Source organism: Amblyomma maculatum, chromosome 1 (genome assembly GCF_055883805.1).
Source record: "Amblyomma maculatum isolate TAMU_Amacu chromosome 1, ASM5588380v1, whole genome shotgun sequence".
In the NCBI taxonomy this organism is placed as follows: Eukaryota; Metazoa; Arthropoda; class Arachnida; order Ixodida; family Ixodidae; genus Amblyomma; species Amblyomma maculatum.
Window position 1 is genome coordinate 216,142,470 of NC_139344.1, and position 17,068 is coordinate 216,159,537.

General features: G+C 42.4%; 1 protein-coding gene across 6 annotated transcripts in view; it reads left to right on the top strand.

Annotated features, from left to right (window-relative positions):
• Positions 1–15: 15 nt before the first annotated feature.
• Positions 16–17,068, top strand: part of LOC146205602 (uncharacterized) — a 24,397-nt gene continuing 7,344 nt past the window's right edge. Inside the window, exons 1-7 of one of the 6 annotated variants that reach the window (XR_014704219.1) lie at positions 16–257; positions 4,859–4,896; positions 5,445–5,493; positions 5,571–5,781; positions 6,188–6,246; positions 8,693–8,793; positions 9,371–9,509. Coding sequence is in view for 1 of the 6 variants with exons in the window: in XM_084590291.1 (XP_084446417.1) it covers positions 28–257; positions 4,859–4,896; positions 5,445–5,493; positions 5,571–5,769 (516 nt within the window). In the remaining 5 variants the exon portion in view is untranslated. Of the gene's footprint in view, positions 258–4,858; positions 4,897–5,444; positions 5,494–5,570; positions 5,782–6,187; positions 6,247–8,692; positions 8,795–9,370; positions 9,681–11,163; positions 11,255–16,199; positions 16,434–17,068 lie in introns of those variants that run through there. The other 5 variants (XR_014704220.1, XR_014704221.1, XR_014704223.1 and 2 more) reach the window with 5 other exon arrangements.

Consider the following 17,068-nt stretch of genomic DNA (forward strand, 5'->3'; position numbering starts at 1 on the left):
CCAATACTACATACTACTGGCTCATACATGGCGGAAGTACCTTGGCTCATATATGAGCATGACGAAATATCATCATCATTATATCTCGAGTGCACGAGGGCGCGACGTACAAAGCGCGCTGCTCGCGCCTCGCGCTCACGGCTTCTCACGGTGCTCGCGCTGCATAGAACCAACGGCTGCCAGCAGAACGCTGGAACCCCTTTGACAGCGTTTACAGCAAGAGGAACGGACCAGAAGCAAGCTAGACTGTCGCCGTGGTAAGCACTGTCTTCTCAACCTCTTCAGTTATAGTTAGGAAGCTGGCGGATTGATCACTTTTGAGGTATAACAGGCGATCGCATTCGTTTCAGGCAGCAGTGGTTAAATAATAGCTTTAGGATAGGGGGCCCTGACTCATGTTCACTGCTAACAAAAGGCTCACGAAACTTTTGTATTTTCAAGAGGTTTTAGTTGAATGGGTGGACTTTCATCAAGATAGTAGGAAACCCAAAGAAAGGAAAGCTAACGTGGCATTTTAGATTGTTGATAAGACATGAAAATATATATATATATATAAGCGCACAGTCTGACAAGGACGGAGAAAAACGGGGGATACACTATAACTTGCGAAAATTTATTATGAACCGCAGAGGGGTGAAAATGTAAGTCTATGCTTGACCGCGCATGTTCAACCAGCTTCCCCCCACCCCCCACCCAAAAAAAAAAAAAGAAAAAAAAAGATTTCTTCGAGGATAGACAAAAAAAACAAACAAACAACTATTTGGACGCATCAGGTATGCACATTTGTCAAAAAAAAAAAAAAAAAATGCAGGTGCTGACTAAAGCATGGACAAGATCTGTGTTTTCCAAGCTTCAATGGTAGGATCCGGCAACCTTTTTCTCCTCACTGAAGGGTGTCTCTCAGCGAGTTAAACCGTAATTCTTGCTGAGAGATGACTCTGAACTCAACCTAAAGGTAACATACACTCACTCGGCACGAAATGATTATGGGACTGCATAGTCTAACCGTTGCCATACTGTCACTGCCTGGCTCTGTTCATGGCTCGTTCCGCGGCTATTAAGAATAAAAAAACATCACGTAATGCAAACTAAAGGGGAACACACACCAGGAAAGATGAGTCATTTATTTGAATGTTATGAATTTAAAAACAATTAAGAAAAAATTTCACTCAGAGGATTTTGACAAATCTTTCACTGCTGAGATAGTGTTAATCTATTGCGCCACAGAAGCAACAAAAAGGGCTTTAAATGCCCTCTCGTTTTGACAATATTTTCGCTATTTGTCTCCAGGTGACACTGCTCAGAGAGGATGTCATAAATCTAAAAATCAGGTGTAAAAATTGTTTGGTACTTTGGTGAAATCAGACCATTGAGTCTAATTTTGCCAGAAAAATTCCCATCTGTGTATTTGGAACCATTTGGATGCCACTTTAAATGGAAGTGTGTTTTTAAAAAAAATGGAATAATTACATTGGACATTTCAGGTTGAGCCTATGGGCCTGGTGTGCTCATAAAGGGTAGAAAAAGTTGTTCTTTTCTCATGTAAGGCAGTGGAAGGAGCAGTGAGGTGTCGGCTTTCAGAAAGCATCACTGCCATAGAACAAAGATTCTTTCTGCTGCTGTTCTACATTCAACCATACACATGTATGCAGCGTGTGTGTGTGTGTGTGTGTTGCAAAGAAGGAGGAGGAGGCGGAAAGGCAGGGAGAGTGTGTTACAAAATACATGAAAAACAAAGCACCTAAATCCACTACTCATATTCAGCTGGGAGGGCTTTCCTTTGCCTGGACTCGCCCGGCCTACATGCACGAGTGCTTCTGATGGCGGCACTTGGTTTCAAGCCCTTAAGTCTTCACACTAACAGCATGCCACACTGAGTGGAAGGTGATAAATAATGAACAAACTGGGCTTTGCTCCCAGTGGCAGTATGCCGACAAGCTAGACCCATCCCCATAGCGAGCACAGACGGCAGCTGTCACAGGGAAAGCATGTTTGAAAAAAACTCTTCCACAGTAGGAAGACCACGGATTCCTTGCAATGATTATATCGGATCTCCTTGAGGTGCCTGTGGCATACATGAGCGCATGCGGCAACACTGCTCTGAGCTCCGTAGGGACCCACCAGCAGGGACCACGTCCACCGCCATTCATTTTCTTTACCACTGGCTCAGTCCAAACGAAGGGTTGTGCTTCAGCGCAGTCTCAAAAAAAAAAAGTGCAGGGCTGGCATGGCTGGGCAAGCTCTTCAGTGTGTGCAGCTATGTGGCTTTTTGAGCGCTGAAAACGTTGACACGTTTTTAAAACAAGTTAGTGTGCAGATGCAAATTCCATATGCTCAAGGACGTGTATAATATGGGCGAATAAGTTTTCAGCGAGCCTGTATCCTCTGATATTTTCTAGAAATGTGTGGTCATGTGGGTTGGAATTGAGGTTCATTCATTTATGTCTCGTTTCTTCACAGTGCGTGTAATCCAGTTTTCGATGTTGCCAATGCGATTCCTGTCTGGAATGAAGCAGATATGAGATGTTAATATCAGATGCAGAGTGCCAATTTGGGCTAGTGTTCATGTCTGTTGTTGTCCTCTCTGTCCCCATTCTTAATGCTGCTTTCTTGCTACATTACAAGATTGCTTGCTACAACACAGACTTAAGCACGTGCTTAAAAAGCATAATCAAAACTTATACACAAAACAGTGACTTTGCACGCTGTGTGTCTCATTCCGATCTTGGGCAGCTTTTTAACGGCATTCCTGTTGTATTGTGAAAATCAGAAGCGTAACAGTAAATGTAGTTTCGTGTTTCACAGTGCATTTTTCGTCTGTTCCTGGGGAAAGCCAGGATGGCATCCGAGCGCAGAATTGGTGGCACTGGTGTTGCCGGTTCCAAACAACCGCATTTTTACATGATGGCTCCCAGATGACGCTGCATCTACTGCTGAAACTGCAGCGTACCAGGTCCTTTAAAAGATTACCTGTCGACTCCCATCTGAAGTGGGCAAATGCATGTTGTTCACAGGCATGCTTGGATCACACAAACCGAAGGAATACTACAAGCATGAAGAGGGGGCACAAAACAGCACATGTTTACTGACATAAATGTTTTCAGCAAGCATATATAATGCTTGTATTGTTTCCGCCTCCTGAGGCCAAGTAGTGCTAGTTATGTGTAATGTTATTGCTTTTAATCATGACTGTAGTAATGAAACAAATGATAACTAAGCAAGTTAGCTGCTGAAACCCTTAAATTTTGTAGTCGAATACAACTCAATCTGCAGTAACCGCAGCACAATTCCTCTTTCACAAAAAGCGCTAAGCTGTTAATGGTTCTCTAGTTGCCTAAATAAAAAGGAAACAGTCGGGCCATATTATAAGTCCAAGAATTTTATTCATCTGGGTTTAGTGCAGTTAAATATCAAACTGATCAATCAAATATCAAACATTTGCTGTTCTTTGGAGTAATACACATGCCGGGAATGATTGCCTATAGTTAGCAGCTGCTGTATTTTTTAACTTGTGTTCTACAGACCGTTTTCGTGGTGAGGAGGAAAATAGTCTCATACTCCGAGTGTACTGCACCACTGTTTCTCCCTGGTATATGGGGATGCGGTGGCAGTAGTGGGGGCATCAGAGTACACTACATAGAAAGCGCATGCGCTATGTAGTCTTTTGCACACAAAGCATCTTGAATAGCGTAAAAGTGTCTAAACTGCTCAGCTGATGTGACAATAGCAGCCGGCGGTGCGATATGTACGCATTTTCACATACCTTATCCCTGTCCTTTTCTTCATTTCGCCCTTGTCTTTGCTTTCTCTATCTCCTACTTGTTTGTGCCATTTCAGCCGGCCGCAAATCAGGTGCTAACAAGCGTCGTGGCTAGCAGTCCTTTTAAGAATGATGCAGGACTAAAATCACAATTTGCACAAAAAGATGTGTTTTTAAATTTTAGTTGTGTTTGATTGTGCATGTTTTGAAAAAATGTCTCACTAACTTTGGTTGTCATCTCCGCAGTAGTAGCATTAATATTAATATTTTTTTGGGAGATGGGGTGCACTCAACACCGAAAGTGCCTATGAACGCCGTTTTCAAAATGCAGCCTCATAGCAGGCAAATAATTGAACACGGAGTATATCTACAAGTTCCAGTGCTTGTTTTTTGTGCTCTCTAGCCAAAAGGACCTGCTGTCGAGAGAACAGCGGAGGGCTAAAAAGCAAAATGGAAAGAAAAGGCATATTTTGGGCTGTTGGAACAGCAGATTGATAAACCGAAATAGAAGCTTGGATTGAACCTTTGAACACTGTTTTCGCACCACTGGGAGCCAAGCTAAGCAAAGTGCTGGACAGCTTGGGGATAGAATATGGAGCCTGTACAAAGAGGGACACAAGTTAGCAACTAAGTAAAGCATTTCACAAGTGCAGACAAGGGTGCTGGACAGCTATAAAGCTGAAAAAAGCAACAACAGGAAATGGACTATAACAACAACAAATGGACTATAAAAAAATTGTTCATAATAGCATATGGCTGCTCACAAGGTTCCTATGTTACTGCATTGTCACAACAAATAATAATTAGTTCAAACTAACTCAATTTTTTGTTTATTTATTTCCTGAAGTTCAAGGCCAACCTGCAGGATGCATAAACTATATATGAAAATGGATTAGGGAAAATGAGCCTTGTCATCACATGAAATTCCATCATAATGCTTGCAGTATGCAGCTTGGAACAGCAGTACTCAAGGTAGCATAGAACCTTTGGATGGTTGAAGCTAGACTAAAGTTTTAAATTGTTATGCTGCTCATAGATTGAAACATAGTTTGAGTGTTGAATATTTCTGAACTTTATTTTTCTGCATCGCTTTTGCAGGAGGTTCATTAATAAAGAAGATGACAAGTCATGCACCGGTGCGTAATTGCATATTTATCTATTTTGTTCTTCAATAAAAGTGTATGTTTTCTGGTGCAAATTTTGATGGCTTGTGGAAGAAGACTGGTTGCTGCTTTTAATATGTGGAGTCCAGCTTAATGCACTACAATATTGAGCTTAATCAAGGGCGTATATTTGTAGTACATTTTCAGTGTAGTTAGTCATGAAATGGGGGTCAGCTTAAAAAAATAAATTTTGTAGTTTTTGCGTGCCATTGTATTTTGTTAATTTACAGAACTTATGGACAAGTACGCACAGTAGTAGGAAACTTGTGAACATTTGGACTGGTTTTATTAAGTGAAGTCACGTCCGGATTTTTGTTTAATTTGAAGTGAATAACAGTGATGACCAAAGTAATCTTTTCTTTTAAGTGCACTGCCTATAGTATTTATTGTTTCGATCAAAGCATTGACAAATTGGGTAGAGAGTTCAGCACTGTGTATTTGCACAACTGCTGCTGTTTGAGTCTGGTACAGTAAACTGATGATGTTTTGTGCTGATGTTCATTTATGGCACGCATCAACAGCCAAGTCGACCAGTAATGACCTTGACCCTCTGGTGGACATGTTGGAAAGGTGCCTCAGAATTCGAACTACACTTCAGGAATTGGATTCTCCTACCTCAGACTTTATAGTCATTGTATTGCGTGCAGCCTGTCTGCCATTTGGCTTGAAGGAGGAAGCGATGAATGTGCCCCAGTGGTTCACTATCTGAAGCTGATGCAAGCCTTATTTCACCCCTTGGCCGTCGCTGATATTGGCTTGGCAGACCTAATGAAACCAAAAGGAAAACGCACTCAGGAGCTTCTGAAGATTCTCGTGGACAGTTGGCCACGCATGACTGCCACCTAAACCAAGTATAAGGTCTGTTGCCCATTTTTGGGACCTGCTACTTTTGTCTTTCGGAAGTGCCTTTGGAAATCGCGATTGATATTAAAAAGTTGAAATTTCTAGGTTGTAACCATCCATGTTCGCAGTTAACCTGTAGTTTCACAACTATTTTAGTGCAGTTTAAAGAGTAGAGACACCAAAATTTTCTTAGCATATTTTAGCTTTAGAATGTTGTGCTAGTCATTTTGCCAACACAAATTTGTTTGTTCATGCTATTGTGGTTTCAGTAGCTGAAGGAGGATTGCATTATCACAAGTGAATATGAGATCAAGTGAGGCACACAAAAGCTGCAGTATAATTGTCCTTAATCCAGTCGTTGCCATTCTGGCTTCTGGAAATGTTTACGTTACAATTCCAAACTAGCGCCCCCTTTATGCAGGCTCCACCACCAGAAACACATGGACAAGCAATCTGGGGTTGTAGGGAGAGGTGTAGAAGGTAAGCACTTCCATAGGACAAAGCCGAGCAACTACACTTGTGCGCCTACAAACACACGTATTCAAACCGAGCACTATACCACAAGAAATGGCCCACACGATAAAAGCGAATATGTCTGGTTTGTAGACACCGTTACATTATACCACGCATAGGGATGCAGGGCTAGCCCCCCATAATGTCTAAAATAAATAGCTCCAGCCCTGACTTGTTAGAAGACCTTCTCCCCGACAAGGAAACGCAGCACCAGCTAGCTCATGCTGTTACAGCGATCCACAGCTGCAACACAGGCCAGCCGAGGATTGCCGATAAATTGTTCTCTCGCCAACTCTTTCCTAACCCACTGCCGCCAACACTGATATTTCAGTTAATGAAAGTTTATCAATCAGTCATATGCACACAGGTTGAAATTGCAGGCAAAGTGGGAGCTGGCACTGTTTCGCAATGGCACAGAAATTGAAGATGGCGATGACAAAATTTCCTAATCACTCTTAATTTAACCATGCCTCTAATGGAGTTGCAAAGCAGGATTGTATTTTGTCCTTGGGCTGGATGGGGGAGGTCAGTGTTGTGTGGGCGAAGCACGTGATAGAGGAGAAGGGGCTTTCCTGGAACAGCACGGAAATGTGAAATTAGCAGTGAGGTTAGAGGAGGGCACTTGTATGGGTGGGGGCACGTACTCGGTGTTTACACTAGTTTAAGTATTGTTGTGAGTTAATATCAAAAAGCAGCGATTAAATTGCAGGTTTTGCATGTCTCTAGGGTTTTCATACTCGCAAATGGATGGAATCTGCTGGCCTTACCCTTTTTATCGGGCAGAAGCTTGCACCGCCTGGCCTATAATTCCCCTTTTCCGTTTCCCTTAAGAATCAGCCTGTGGTTTCGCAACTTCGCAAAGCAAACCTGTACACCACATGAGCATATACTACAAGAATATTTCACACTACATGGAATTACATGACATTTTACACTGACGGGTCAAAAACTGAAGACCTTGTCAAATGTGCAGTAATAGAAGACAGAACTGAAAAGGCAATACTTCTTGCTCAGCATGCAACAGTTTTAACCGCTGAGTGTTATGCCATCTATACCGCTGACAAAAAAATGGCAAATGAAAACATCGAAGACAGTGTCATTTACACAGACTCCCAGAGTGTACTTTCTGCGTTAAACTCTAAATATGTAAGCATCATGCACAATATAGCGAAGGTCACTACACAACGACGTACCATAAAATTCTGCTGGGTCCCCAGTCACGTTGGGATCAACGGTAACGAAAGGGCAGGTGCGTGCAATACACAGTCTAGAAGTATGAAAATAAAACACGCACACATGCCACACAGACACTGCTTTAAGTTAGTGCACTCGAAACTGAAAAGAAAATGGCAGACGGCTTGGGAAAAAGAAGCAAACAATAAACTTCATTCTGTAAAACTGTTTTTAGGAGAAGGGAAATTGTACCGCCATCAGGAACGTTTTATTGAAGTAATTTTATGTTGTCTACTAATAGGACATACACACATCATCCATAATTTTCTGTTGACAGAAAAAGTTTGTTCGTTTTGTGGGGTTTAATGTCCCAAAGCGACTCGGGCTATGAGAGACTCCGTAGTGGACGACTCCGGAAATTTCGACCACCTGGGGTTCTTTAACGTGCACTGACATCGCACAGTACAAGGGCGCCTTGCTTTTCGCCTCCATCGAAAAGCAGCCGCCGAAGCTGGGATTCGATTCCACGTCCTTGGGAACAGTAGTCAAGTGCCATAACCACTGCGCCACTTCGACGGGGTAGTTGACAAAAAAATATCTACGAGTGCTTGTTTGCCAGAAAGCAATGCTGGATGAAATGGAATGCATTCTTTGTAAAATTTAGTAAAATACTTTTTCCTGAGCACTTAAAGATATGAACATGAGATTAAAATGTGATTAACTGTTCGATGATCACCACACATTTCACGCACAAGTGTGTCCTTTTTTTTTTCTCTTTTTGTTGACAAAAAAAAAAAAAACCTAAATCTAAAATGTGTGATGTTCACCTCACAGTTAATCACATTTTGAGCGTACGTTGCTCAGGAAAAAGTATTTTACTAAGAACGCATTCCATTTCATCCAGCATTGCTTTCTGGCGAACAAGAACTCGTGAATTTTTCTCTCATTTTTATGTTTCTTATAAAAGCAAATGTTTTGAATCAAATATGAGTATATTAAATCTAGGTACTTCATATCACAAATCATGTAACCTTGTGTATGGTGCATCATAGAGTTGCTTATGCGCCATAAAACCCCATATAACAGACTGTTCTTCCAGATAGTATTTGCTTTCATTTAGCCATATGCCCAGGCATTTATATTTTTTCACATAGTTAATCTTCGTTACCTGTATTTCTGTTTGGTCACATTTATCATCATTATATACCATTATCCCCGATTTCTCTCTACTGAATTGCAGCCACAACTGAACGCCCTGTGTCCCACAGATCCTCATTAGCTCCTGCAACCCATCCCGCTTGTCAGCCAGCAGGGCAGTATCATCTGCGTACATCAATCTCGGTAGCACTTGGCTTACTTTTTGTCCTCCCTGCATATATTCCAAGTTTACTCATGTGTCACTCTTTTCAAGCCATTTTTCCACCTGACTCATATATATCATGAATAGCAAGGGTGACAAGGGGCAGCCTTGCCTGAGTCCTCTTTTTATTCTTGCTGGCTTTGTTGTTTGTCCCTCCAATGTTATGATAGCCTCGCTATCTGTATATATGTACCTTTTTTAGGAACCTTGTGACTTTGCAACCATTGTTAGCAATCAAAATTGAAAGTACAGAATAAAAACATTCAGCCAAAAATTATTTATTAAACACTAGTTCCAGATGGAGATCCTTTCTACTAATGCTATACACATTGTTCCAAAACAAAAAGACAATAGGAAAACTTAAGTGTCCCACCCCGTTAATAATAGGCTTTCATGTTTTGCCAGAGGTGGTCGTTCTGGATATTTAGGCATATGAGTAAGCTAGTCAGTGCTTGCTTATTTTCTTTTTTTCTTTTTTCTTTTTTTTTTTGTATGTGATGTTGAACTTGTGCACAGCTTGTGGCATTCATCCAATTGACTGTTATTTCTCCCAACCAGGAAAAGGAAAAGAAGCACCTGGTGCCAAGAATGAAGCAACTAAAACTGCAATCGCACTTTCCACCAAGACGGAAGAGGCAAAAAAGCTTGCTAGTTTTCTTATCAAGGCTTCTGAGGAAGCAGAGCAGATTGAAAAAGAACGTTCTGCCTGCGACAAGTCTCTTCAAGTACTCGGTGACCATAAAGCTGCCATCATGGCCGACAAGGAAGAGCTCGAGTCAGACCTTGCTGCTTCTACCGAGGCAACAGGCTGAATTGGACATCGTGAAACTCGAGAAGCCATAGAAGAACAGCGAGCCACACTGTGCAGGTATGGGGGAATTGAACGTTTACTTCTGTGTGGTTTAAGTCAAATAGGAATGCTACATGCATTTTTCAGTCCAAAGCTTTAGAGGAGTTGCAAGGAGGAAGGAGAAGTGTAGAGAGAGCACATATGCGACAGATGACAACCAGTACCAGTGGAGAAAGAATGCACGAGGTAGAGAAAGAGCAGTAGGGAAAAAGAAAGGAAAAGTGGAAAGGAGAAAACGTGCACTGGAGTATAAGAGTAGAAAGTGTGTCAGGCTAGAAAAAAATGAGCTGGAGTTAACTCTGCTTAAACTGGTTAAGACATGCGAAAGCACCGTTTGGTGTGGTTTCGCTTGGTGGTTTAGCATTAGGACACTGGCACAGCGATGTCGGTGCTTGTAGAAGTCCACAGGTGGTGAAAATTATTCCACAGCCCTCCATTATAGTACGCCTTTTTTCTCCTTCTTTCCTTCCCATATGTGCGCTTAGGTCAAGGCAAAAAGTGTGAAAGATACTGTGCGTTTTCCTTTCCCATATACCAATTTCAAAGTTAAGCAGATTTTGCTAGGCGTTCATGTACTGTGCGATATCGGTGCATGCTAAAGATCCCCTAGTGTCGAAATTTCCACGGCCCTCTAATACAGCATCTCTCATAGCCTGGAAAAGTGCAGTAGCTGCCTCACTGTCTGGTGGACACCTACAAGAAGTGGGCATACGAACTTTAGACGACTTTGCTAGACTGTGAACCTCGATTAGTGCTTTCACACTAAAATGGCAGCCCGCGCTGGTGGAGAGTAGCATAGCTTTCACCTTCAGTGTGGCGAAAGTGGAAACAGAAGCACTGTGCAAGGAGGTGTAGTAGGAGTAAAAACGAGCAATGGCTATGTTTTCAAAGACTAGCTTAGGTTGCATGAGACATGCAAACACAGTCATTTTAGCTACTTATTTGTTACTCTGGCATTTATGGCAGGCTGACACAAGGGTTTTCTTGAAATAAAATGAAAGAGCAGTGACTACATTGCAAGTTTTTGCAAGCTTTATGTGACCTAAACTTAATTTTCACGTAACAGGCTGCCATTGAGCTGGTTAAGCTATAGCCAAAACAACATGAGAAGTGTAGTGATAAATTATTTACCATGCCTAGCCAATTTCCTGTGTTGAGCCATGTATACTGATGCCTTAAGCAGCATTTATTAGGAGAAAAGATGTAACCAATTATTTGGTCCCAGGATGCAAAGTTTTTTAATGCATAGATTGTTTTGGCCCATGTGGACTTTCCTGGTGCCATTGGTAGCTGTTAAATAGCAGTGACTTTGCTAGAAAAACTGTATTTGCCACGTTATTGCCGTATAATCTTACTCTTGTGGCTCCCTTGAACGTAGGCATTTGTTGGACGCAATGCCGACTGATCGACCTCTGTAATGCACACTTATGCCGTAGTGACCATGCCTGCAAGTGTGACTCGCCCCTACAAACGTTTGGTGCCATTCACTTTTCCTTCTCAGGTGGCTCGGTGCTAGCAACATGAAGACCCCAGAATAGAATATCAGTTACTTGGAACTTTTGTACTGATATCTTGATCATTCCCATACAAGGGTGTGTGTACATTGCCTGAGTCACTGTGCTCGATGCACTAGTTAGCTGATGTGCTTCCAAAAGAATTAAAATTGTTAATAACAGGGCTGTCATTCTGTCATTCCACCTGATGTCTACAACATCATTAATTGCCTCTTTCTCTCTGTTTTATTAACACTGTGCCACAAAAAATACTGAAGTCTGAATTTTTATTAAATGTAGAAAACCAAGGGGACATATATTTTTGAACCTTAATGAGCTTTCAGTACAATGATCTCATATATACTCGCCTTGTAGAAGCGTTCACTAATATTGCCGTACATGTAAAACATTTAACAGGTGTGCCAGTTCAGTGTAACCACGATTTTAAAAGTAAATGGTAGAGCTAAACTCTGTGTTCTACCATTCTCTTATGCTGCCTTGCCAGGCAATGGGGCGCGACCCGTTCAGCGTTGACGGTATGGTTCAAAGAAGTCGTTCCAGGAACCCACTGCCCGAGGAGCAATGGCCGGGGACAGTGGAATGCCTAATTGTATTCAGAAAGCATATTGGCCCCTCACTCTCTCACTGGGAAAGAAAAACTACTAAACGCTTGTAATGCGACCTCTGGCTCACGATCTTGCAGTCAGGTGACACTGGAACGGATTGTTGGCAAAATGAAAAGCAATAAACTTGCTCTGCAGGGCCGCATGATTTGTTTTAAACTGCTCCCGCACTGCATGCGCCTTGCTTGAGTGGTGGTGCGATCCCACGCTAGCCCTGGAAGGACTTCAGCTTCACTGGTTGTCCCAGGGGACCCTGCTAAACCTTATGAGATGCCGCCCCACGCTGCAAAAGGCAAGCGTCCTAGCGTAGTGAATCTGACGACTGTTGAGAGTAATGTGACCTAAACTGCAGTATTCATTATTTTGTGCTCCCCAAAGTTAATTGGAAAGCCCTAATTTTAGTTAACTGAATCCTTCAGGAAAAAAAGTTGTGCAGAAGCTTTTTTTATTGCTCGTTATCTTTTTAAACCAGTCATGGGGCTGGACTTGAACAGCGGTTGCTGCGCACGCTTTGTACGACTTGCGCTCTCGGGATGTTTTCTGTCTGCTGCTGGACGGAATGGCTGCTGGCGCGCAAAGCACCTTGACACTTGCGCTCTGGGATTTCATTTTGGTGCGCTACAGACTGGCTTAAAATATACAGGTTGTTCAAGCCTGTGGCTGCAAGCTTGCACATACGTTAAGCGTACGTTACTCATTTGTAAACCATGTGTGCGGATGGTACTGAACGCTGTCATCTGCCCCAAGATGAAGCATACGCCTTGGGAAAGAAAGGTTATAATGTGCCTCTGCACCGAAAGAGTATCGAGAGTAGATAAGCCGCGTAACAGAGCCTATAGTGGGTCATTCACCAACCTGACTCTGTCAAGTCACGGGGAGATGCTCGGGATGGAAGACACGTACACAAGCGTCCAGAAAATCATTCGAACGTGAAACGATGCTGCCGCTCGGCATGTTGCAAGATAGTGCACACAGGCGAAACTGATACTCTGCCTCAGTCATGCTCTGATTGAAACTGGCTGGCAGAATGCGATGCATTGCATCGAACAATGAAATTGACAAAAACAGCAGACAACACGCTCGCTTATATGCATCATAACACGGCTCATGTTAACCTTACGCTTTGATGCTGCTAATTCACTGTTTGCAACGTACAGAAAATACGACAGAGAATTGGTGTTTGAGATTGCACTTTAAAACAAGTCATACACATTTAGAAATAACAAAAACATATGCTGATGCCTGATCATAGTCTTAACAACGTTGAGATTATACGTTAAGTGAGAACTACATGTAGTTAACTAGGGATGTCAGTGACTCAATTTCCGCTGCTGAGGGAAGTCATGTTAAGTCACTGGTGACTCATATTATTCAGATATCAAAAACATTATTATGTTAATCTTTGGCTGTGCCGGAAGAATTAGCTCGCATATAAATTACTTATTGGGGCATGCATCATTAATATCGTGGGCTGTCTGCAGGCTATAATATTAACACAAGAAGTCTGCATGTACGCTGCAGCTAGAGAGGAAGCCAAAGCTTTCACCTGTTGAGTCTGTAGCTACTGATGATCACGTTCACTACAGCTTGCTTTTAAAGCTTTTTCATTTTGGCATAAGCCCACATTCGCATTCAGTTTACTTTCTGTGAAGAATAAGCATGCGAAATAAATTAAAGTACCACTTCTCCATTTATGGCCTCAATGTATATTGTACACTCTGCATAGTTTTATGAAACGGGAGGGTGATTTTCTTCTTTGTAGTTTTTAACCGCCAGCTCTATAAAGAAAATATGTTATATGTTTGAACTTCTTGAAGTAGGTGAACCCTCTACATTGTTTTGTCTTTATTTTGTCGCCCTGTATCCTATAAATGAGCACTTTAAGAGACGAAACCAGGCGCGCACCAGCCGCCGCCGTAGAAATGAACAGCCGAAATGGGGTAGGCCCGCCTTGCGCCTAGTGGCGACACAGGACACAAGTCACTTAGAAGAGCTCCCATTGTATCCGTGGCCAAGCCCTTTAGCCCGTTATACCGAGTGGCACGAGCAGAGGCACAATATTTTGTTTTTTTGGGCAGCCTCACCATAATATATGTATCCGTGGCCAGTGTGCAGGCTGCACGAAAGCTCGCGCCGCTGCCACTGCTCCAGTCTGGTAGTGGGCCAGTAAAGAGCACTTGAACAATACCTTGGTGGAAACATTTCATTCAGCTGTTTTTCAAGGTGGCTCGCAACTTTATCATTTGCTGTTTTTTATAAAATGAATAACTAAGAAAATTGCTAATTGTGCTTTAGTAATTTACCTCAGAGTAAAAGAATGCTGCAGACTAGCCAGGTGACCCTCAGCAGCCTGCTATTGGCTTCAGTGGGCTGGGATGGCCACTTTTTTAAAGAGCTTAATTAAATGAAGGTGGCACCCTTCATGAAATGCCTGTTGACATTCTTGCTTGGCCATGTTGTCTCATACTAGATTGACCCTGCCAGGGTGGCACAGTGGTTAGGGCGCTAAGTTACCGATTCCAACGATGAGGGATCAAATCCCGCGTCTCCTCGGCCGCTTTTCGGTGGAGGCAAAAAGCCAGGCGCCCATGTGCTATGCTATGTCAGTGCACGTTTAAGAGCCTTAGGTGGTCAAAAATGCCGGGAGTCCTCAGCTACAGTGTCTCTCATAGCCCGAATCACTTTGAGACGTTAAACCCTACCAACCAACCAACCAATCAGATAAGATGGGCCGAGGTTAGAAAAAACAAGGAAACTCTTAGCGTTCTTCCAGCTTGAAAACAAATGAATCTTGTTGAGATTTATGTAAATTATCGGTCATTCCACCTGTTTGAATAATTAATTAGAAATAAAAAAGTTTTTAAATATGGCTTTAAACACTCTGACGCAAATAGGAAAATGGTTGAATAATAATAATAATAATAATAATAATAATAATAATAATAATAATAATAATAATAATAATAATAATAACTGGTTCACAGGAAAAGAAATGCGCAGTACCTGTCACACTTGTTCTGTGGGCACCTGACCCGCGCCGTATGTGATGGGAAGAAGGTGGGAGTGAAAGTGGAAAAAGATAAAGAAGCTGTATTGGGGCGCTACGAAGTAATTTCGACCACCTGGGGATCTTTAGCGTGCACTGACACAGCACAGCACACGGACTCCTCTGGCGAGTTGGTAATGGTTCATTTTAAACCAGCCAAAAGACGAGACACAGGAAAGAAGAGAACAAGACAAGGCTGGACTAACAACTGAATGTTTATTGAAGGAAAGAAGACAACGAAGACTCGTTCTCAAATGCGTTCGCAGAACCCAACCGATGAAATGGCAGGAAAAGGAGAAGAAGAATATGATGCTTGGGTTCGGTCCCGAGTTTCGATGGTTGAACGCCATGATAGTGGCCTGACCAAGGTGATTCCGACAAGGTAGCCTAGCGTAGCACCTTTTCTTGAGCAGCAATGAAAGCTAGCAAAGCTTGCTAGGGTGCACCGAAATCTTGTTTTCCATGTTGCTCATGGCAGAGCTTTGCATTGCTGCTGATGGTGCTCTTTTCGGGCACATTAGGGGCAACCACTAGTGCTTATCGTAGAACCAGCAGCAGTGGACATTTTGCTGCATGGAGCATGCTGTTACATGCTTTAATTTTTGCTGAATAAAAAGTGCTAAGAACCTAGGTCAGACTATTTTCATGACACTCAAAAACTTTGCTATTCATAGTTAAGCGTTTAAGGCTATATCTAAAATTTTTAATACTTAGTGTCACCAATTTACTCAACTGAGCAGAATGGAAAAAATACCAATCGATACTTTACATGACACCTTGACAAGATTGACTTCCATTCAGCTTGGAAGAGGGCTTTCATTTAAAAATCAATCTTGTTTCGTTTAACTGGGATGTCTTGAATAAGTGGAGTGAGAGTATTTATCCTAGTAATGGACAGAAGCATTTATATTAGTGACAGAAAACGTTGGGATAAGTCATTTGCAGGTTTTTCTCTTTGAATATGCAAACTCCTTAGATTAGCATCTGGATGCTATTTTATTTAGCCCTCATACATTCGGAGCAAGTTGTATGAAATGGGGCCTTTGGTAATTGGGTAATGTATTGCAGGTATTGAGGCTTCCTAATTTTAAGCAAATGTTGCTGTTTTGTTACAACTGTCTTCACTGCAACAAAGTTCTTTTGTACTTGTCAGGGATATTTGGTATATGTGAGCGAGTGCAGTGTAGTTAAAACATTCTTTTCACAGCTTCATGTTGCAGTTGCATTGGTTTATTTGATTTGAGTCTTATTTCATCTAATGCAGGCTTGGCTGACGCTTGAGCCTCATGTGGTTCACTTCTTTCTTGTCCGCACAAGTGTATTCATATTATTCTGGGAAAGTAACCTGGTAGCATGTGATTCATTCTGATTCCAGAGATCCAATTGCTCGAAAGGAGAGCATCGCAGCCCACACAGAAACATTGACTGGCCTTACGTCATCTGTTGAGGACTTGCAAATCAAGCTGTCTGGAGTAGAGGAAAAGCTCAATTCAGTGCCCAAAATGAGCGACGCCTACAATAAAATTCTTGAAGCTACAGACAAGTTTGAAGCCGCGATTACTGAGCTATCTAAACTGCAGGAGATCAAAGAAGCCCAAGAAAAGAAACGGTGAGTGTATACGTTTCTGATTATTAGGAATAGTTTATTTTCATTAACCTTTTTTGTAGTTTGCCTTAAATGGGCTTGCAAAGCCTTGTTTTTGTAGATATGTGGTGTGATAATGCAGCAAATTGATGAAAAGCACTCACCTTCAGCATGCCTGGTGAGAACAGTGCTCTCCAGTGCTTTCCATCTTAATAATTGGCTGTCTTTTGTGACCATAAGTTTAGTGCAAAAGCGAATTGACAGGACATGAACATAAATGTGGGTCGAGGTGCTTCATACCGTACTTCCCTGCTGGAGTGGAAGCGGTTAAGGCTCTTGACCGGTGAGCCCGAGGACGTAGGTTTGATGTTGGCCGCAGCAACTGCATTCTGACGTTGCTTGTGTACTGCGCGATGTCAGTGCTGGTTAGGGAAGCCCATATGATCACATTATTCGTAGGGTTGTTTTCGGGTAAAGCCCGATTTTACCCGATTTTTGCACCAACTGTGCCCACGGAATTGCTGTGCCTCCAGTTGGTGCGCAACCGAGAAGCGGCCGACAGACAGACAATCGTTGATTGCAGGCCTTGTGGCGCCATCTAACGTCGGAGTCCCGAACACAGCGCCGGTAGCTTGGGCACGCGCGGCGGCGATATTTAC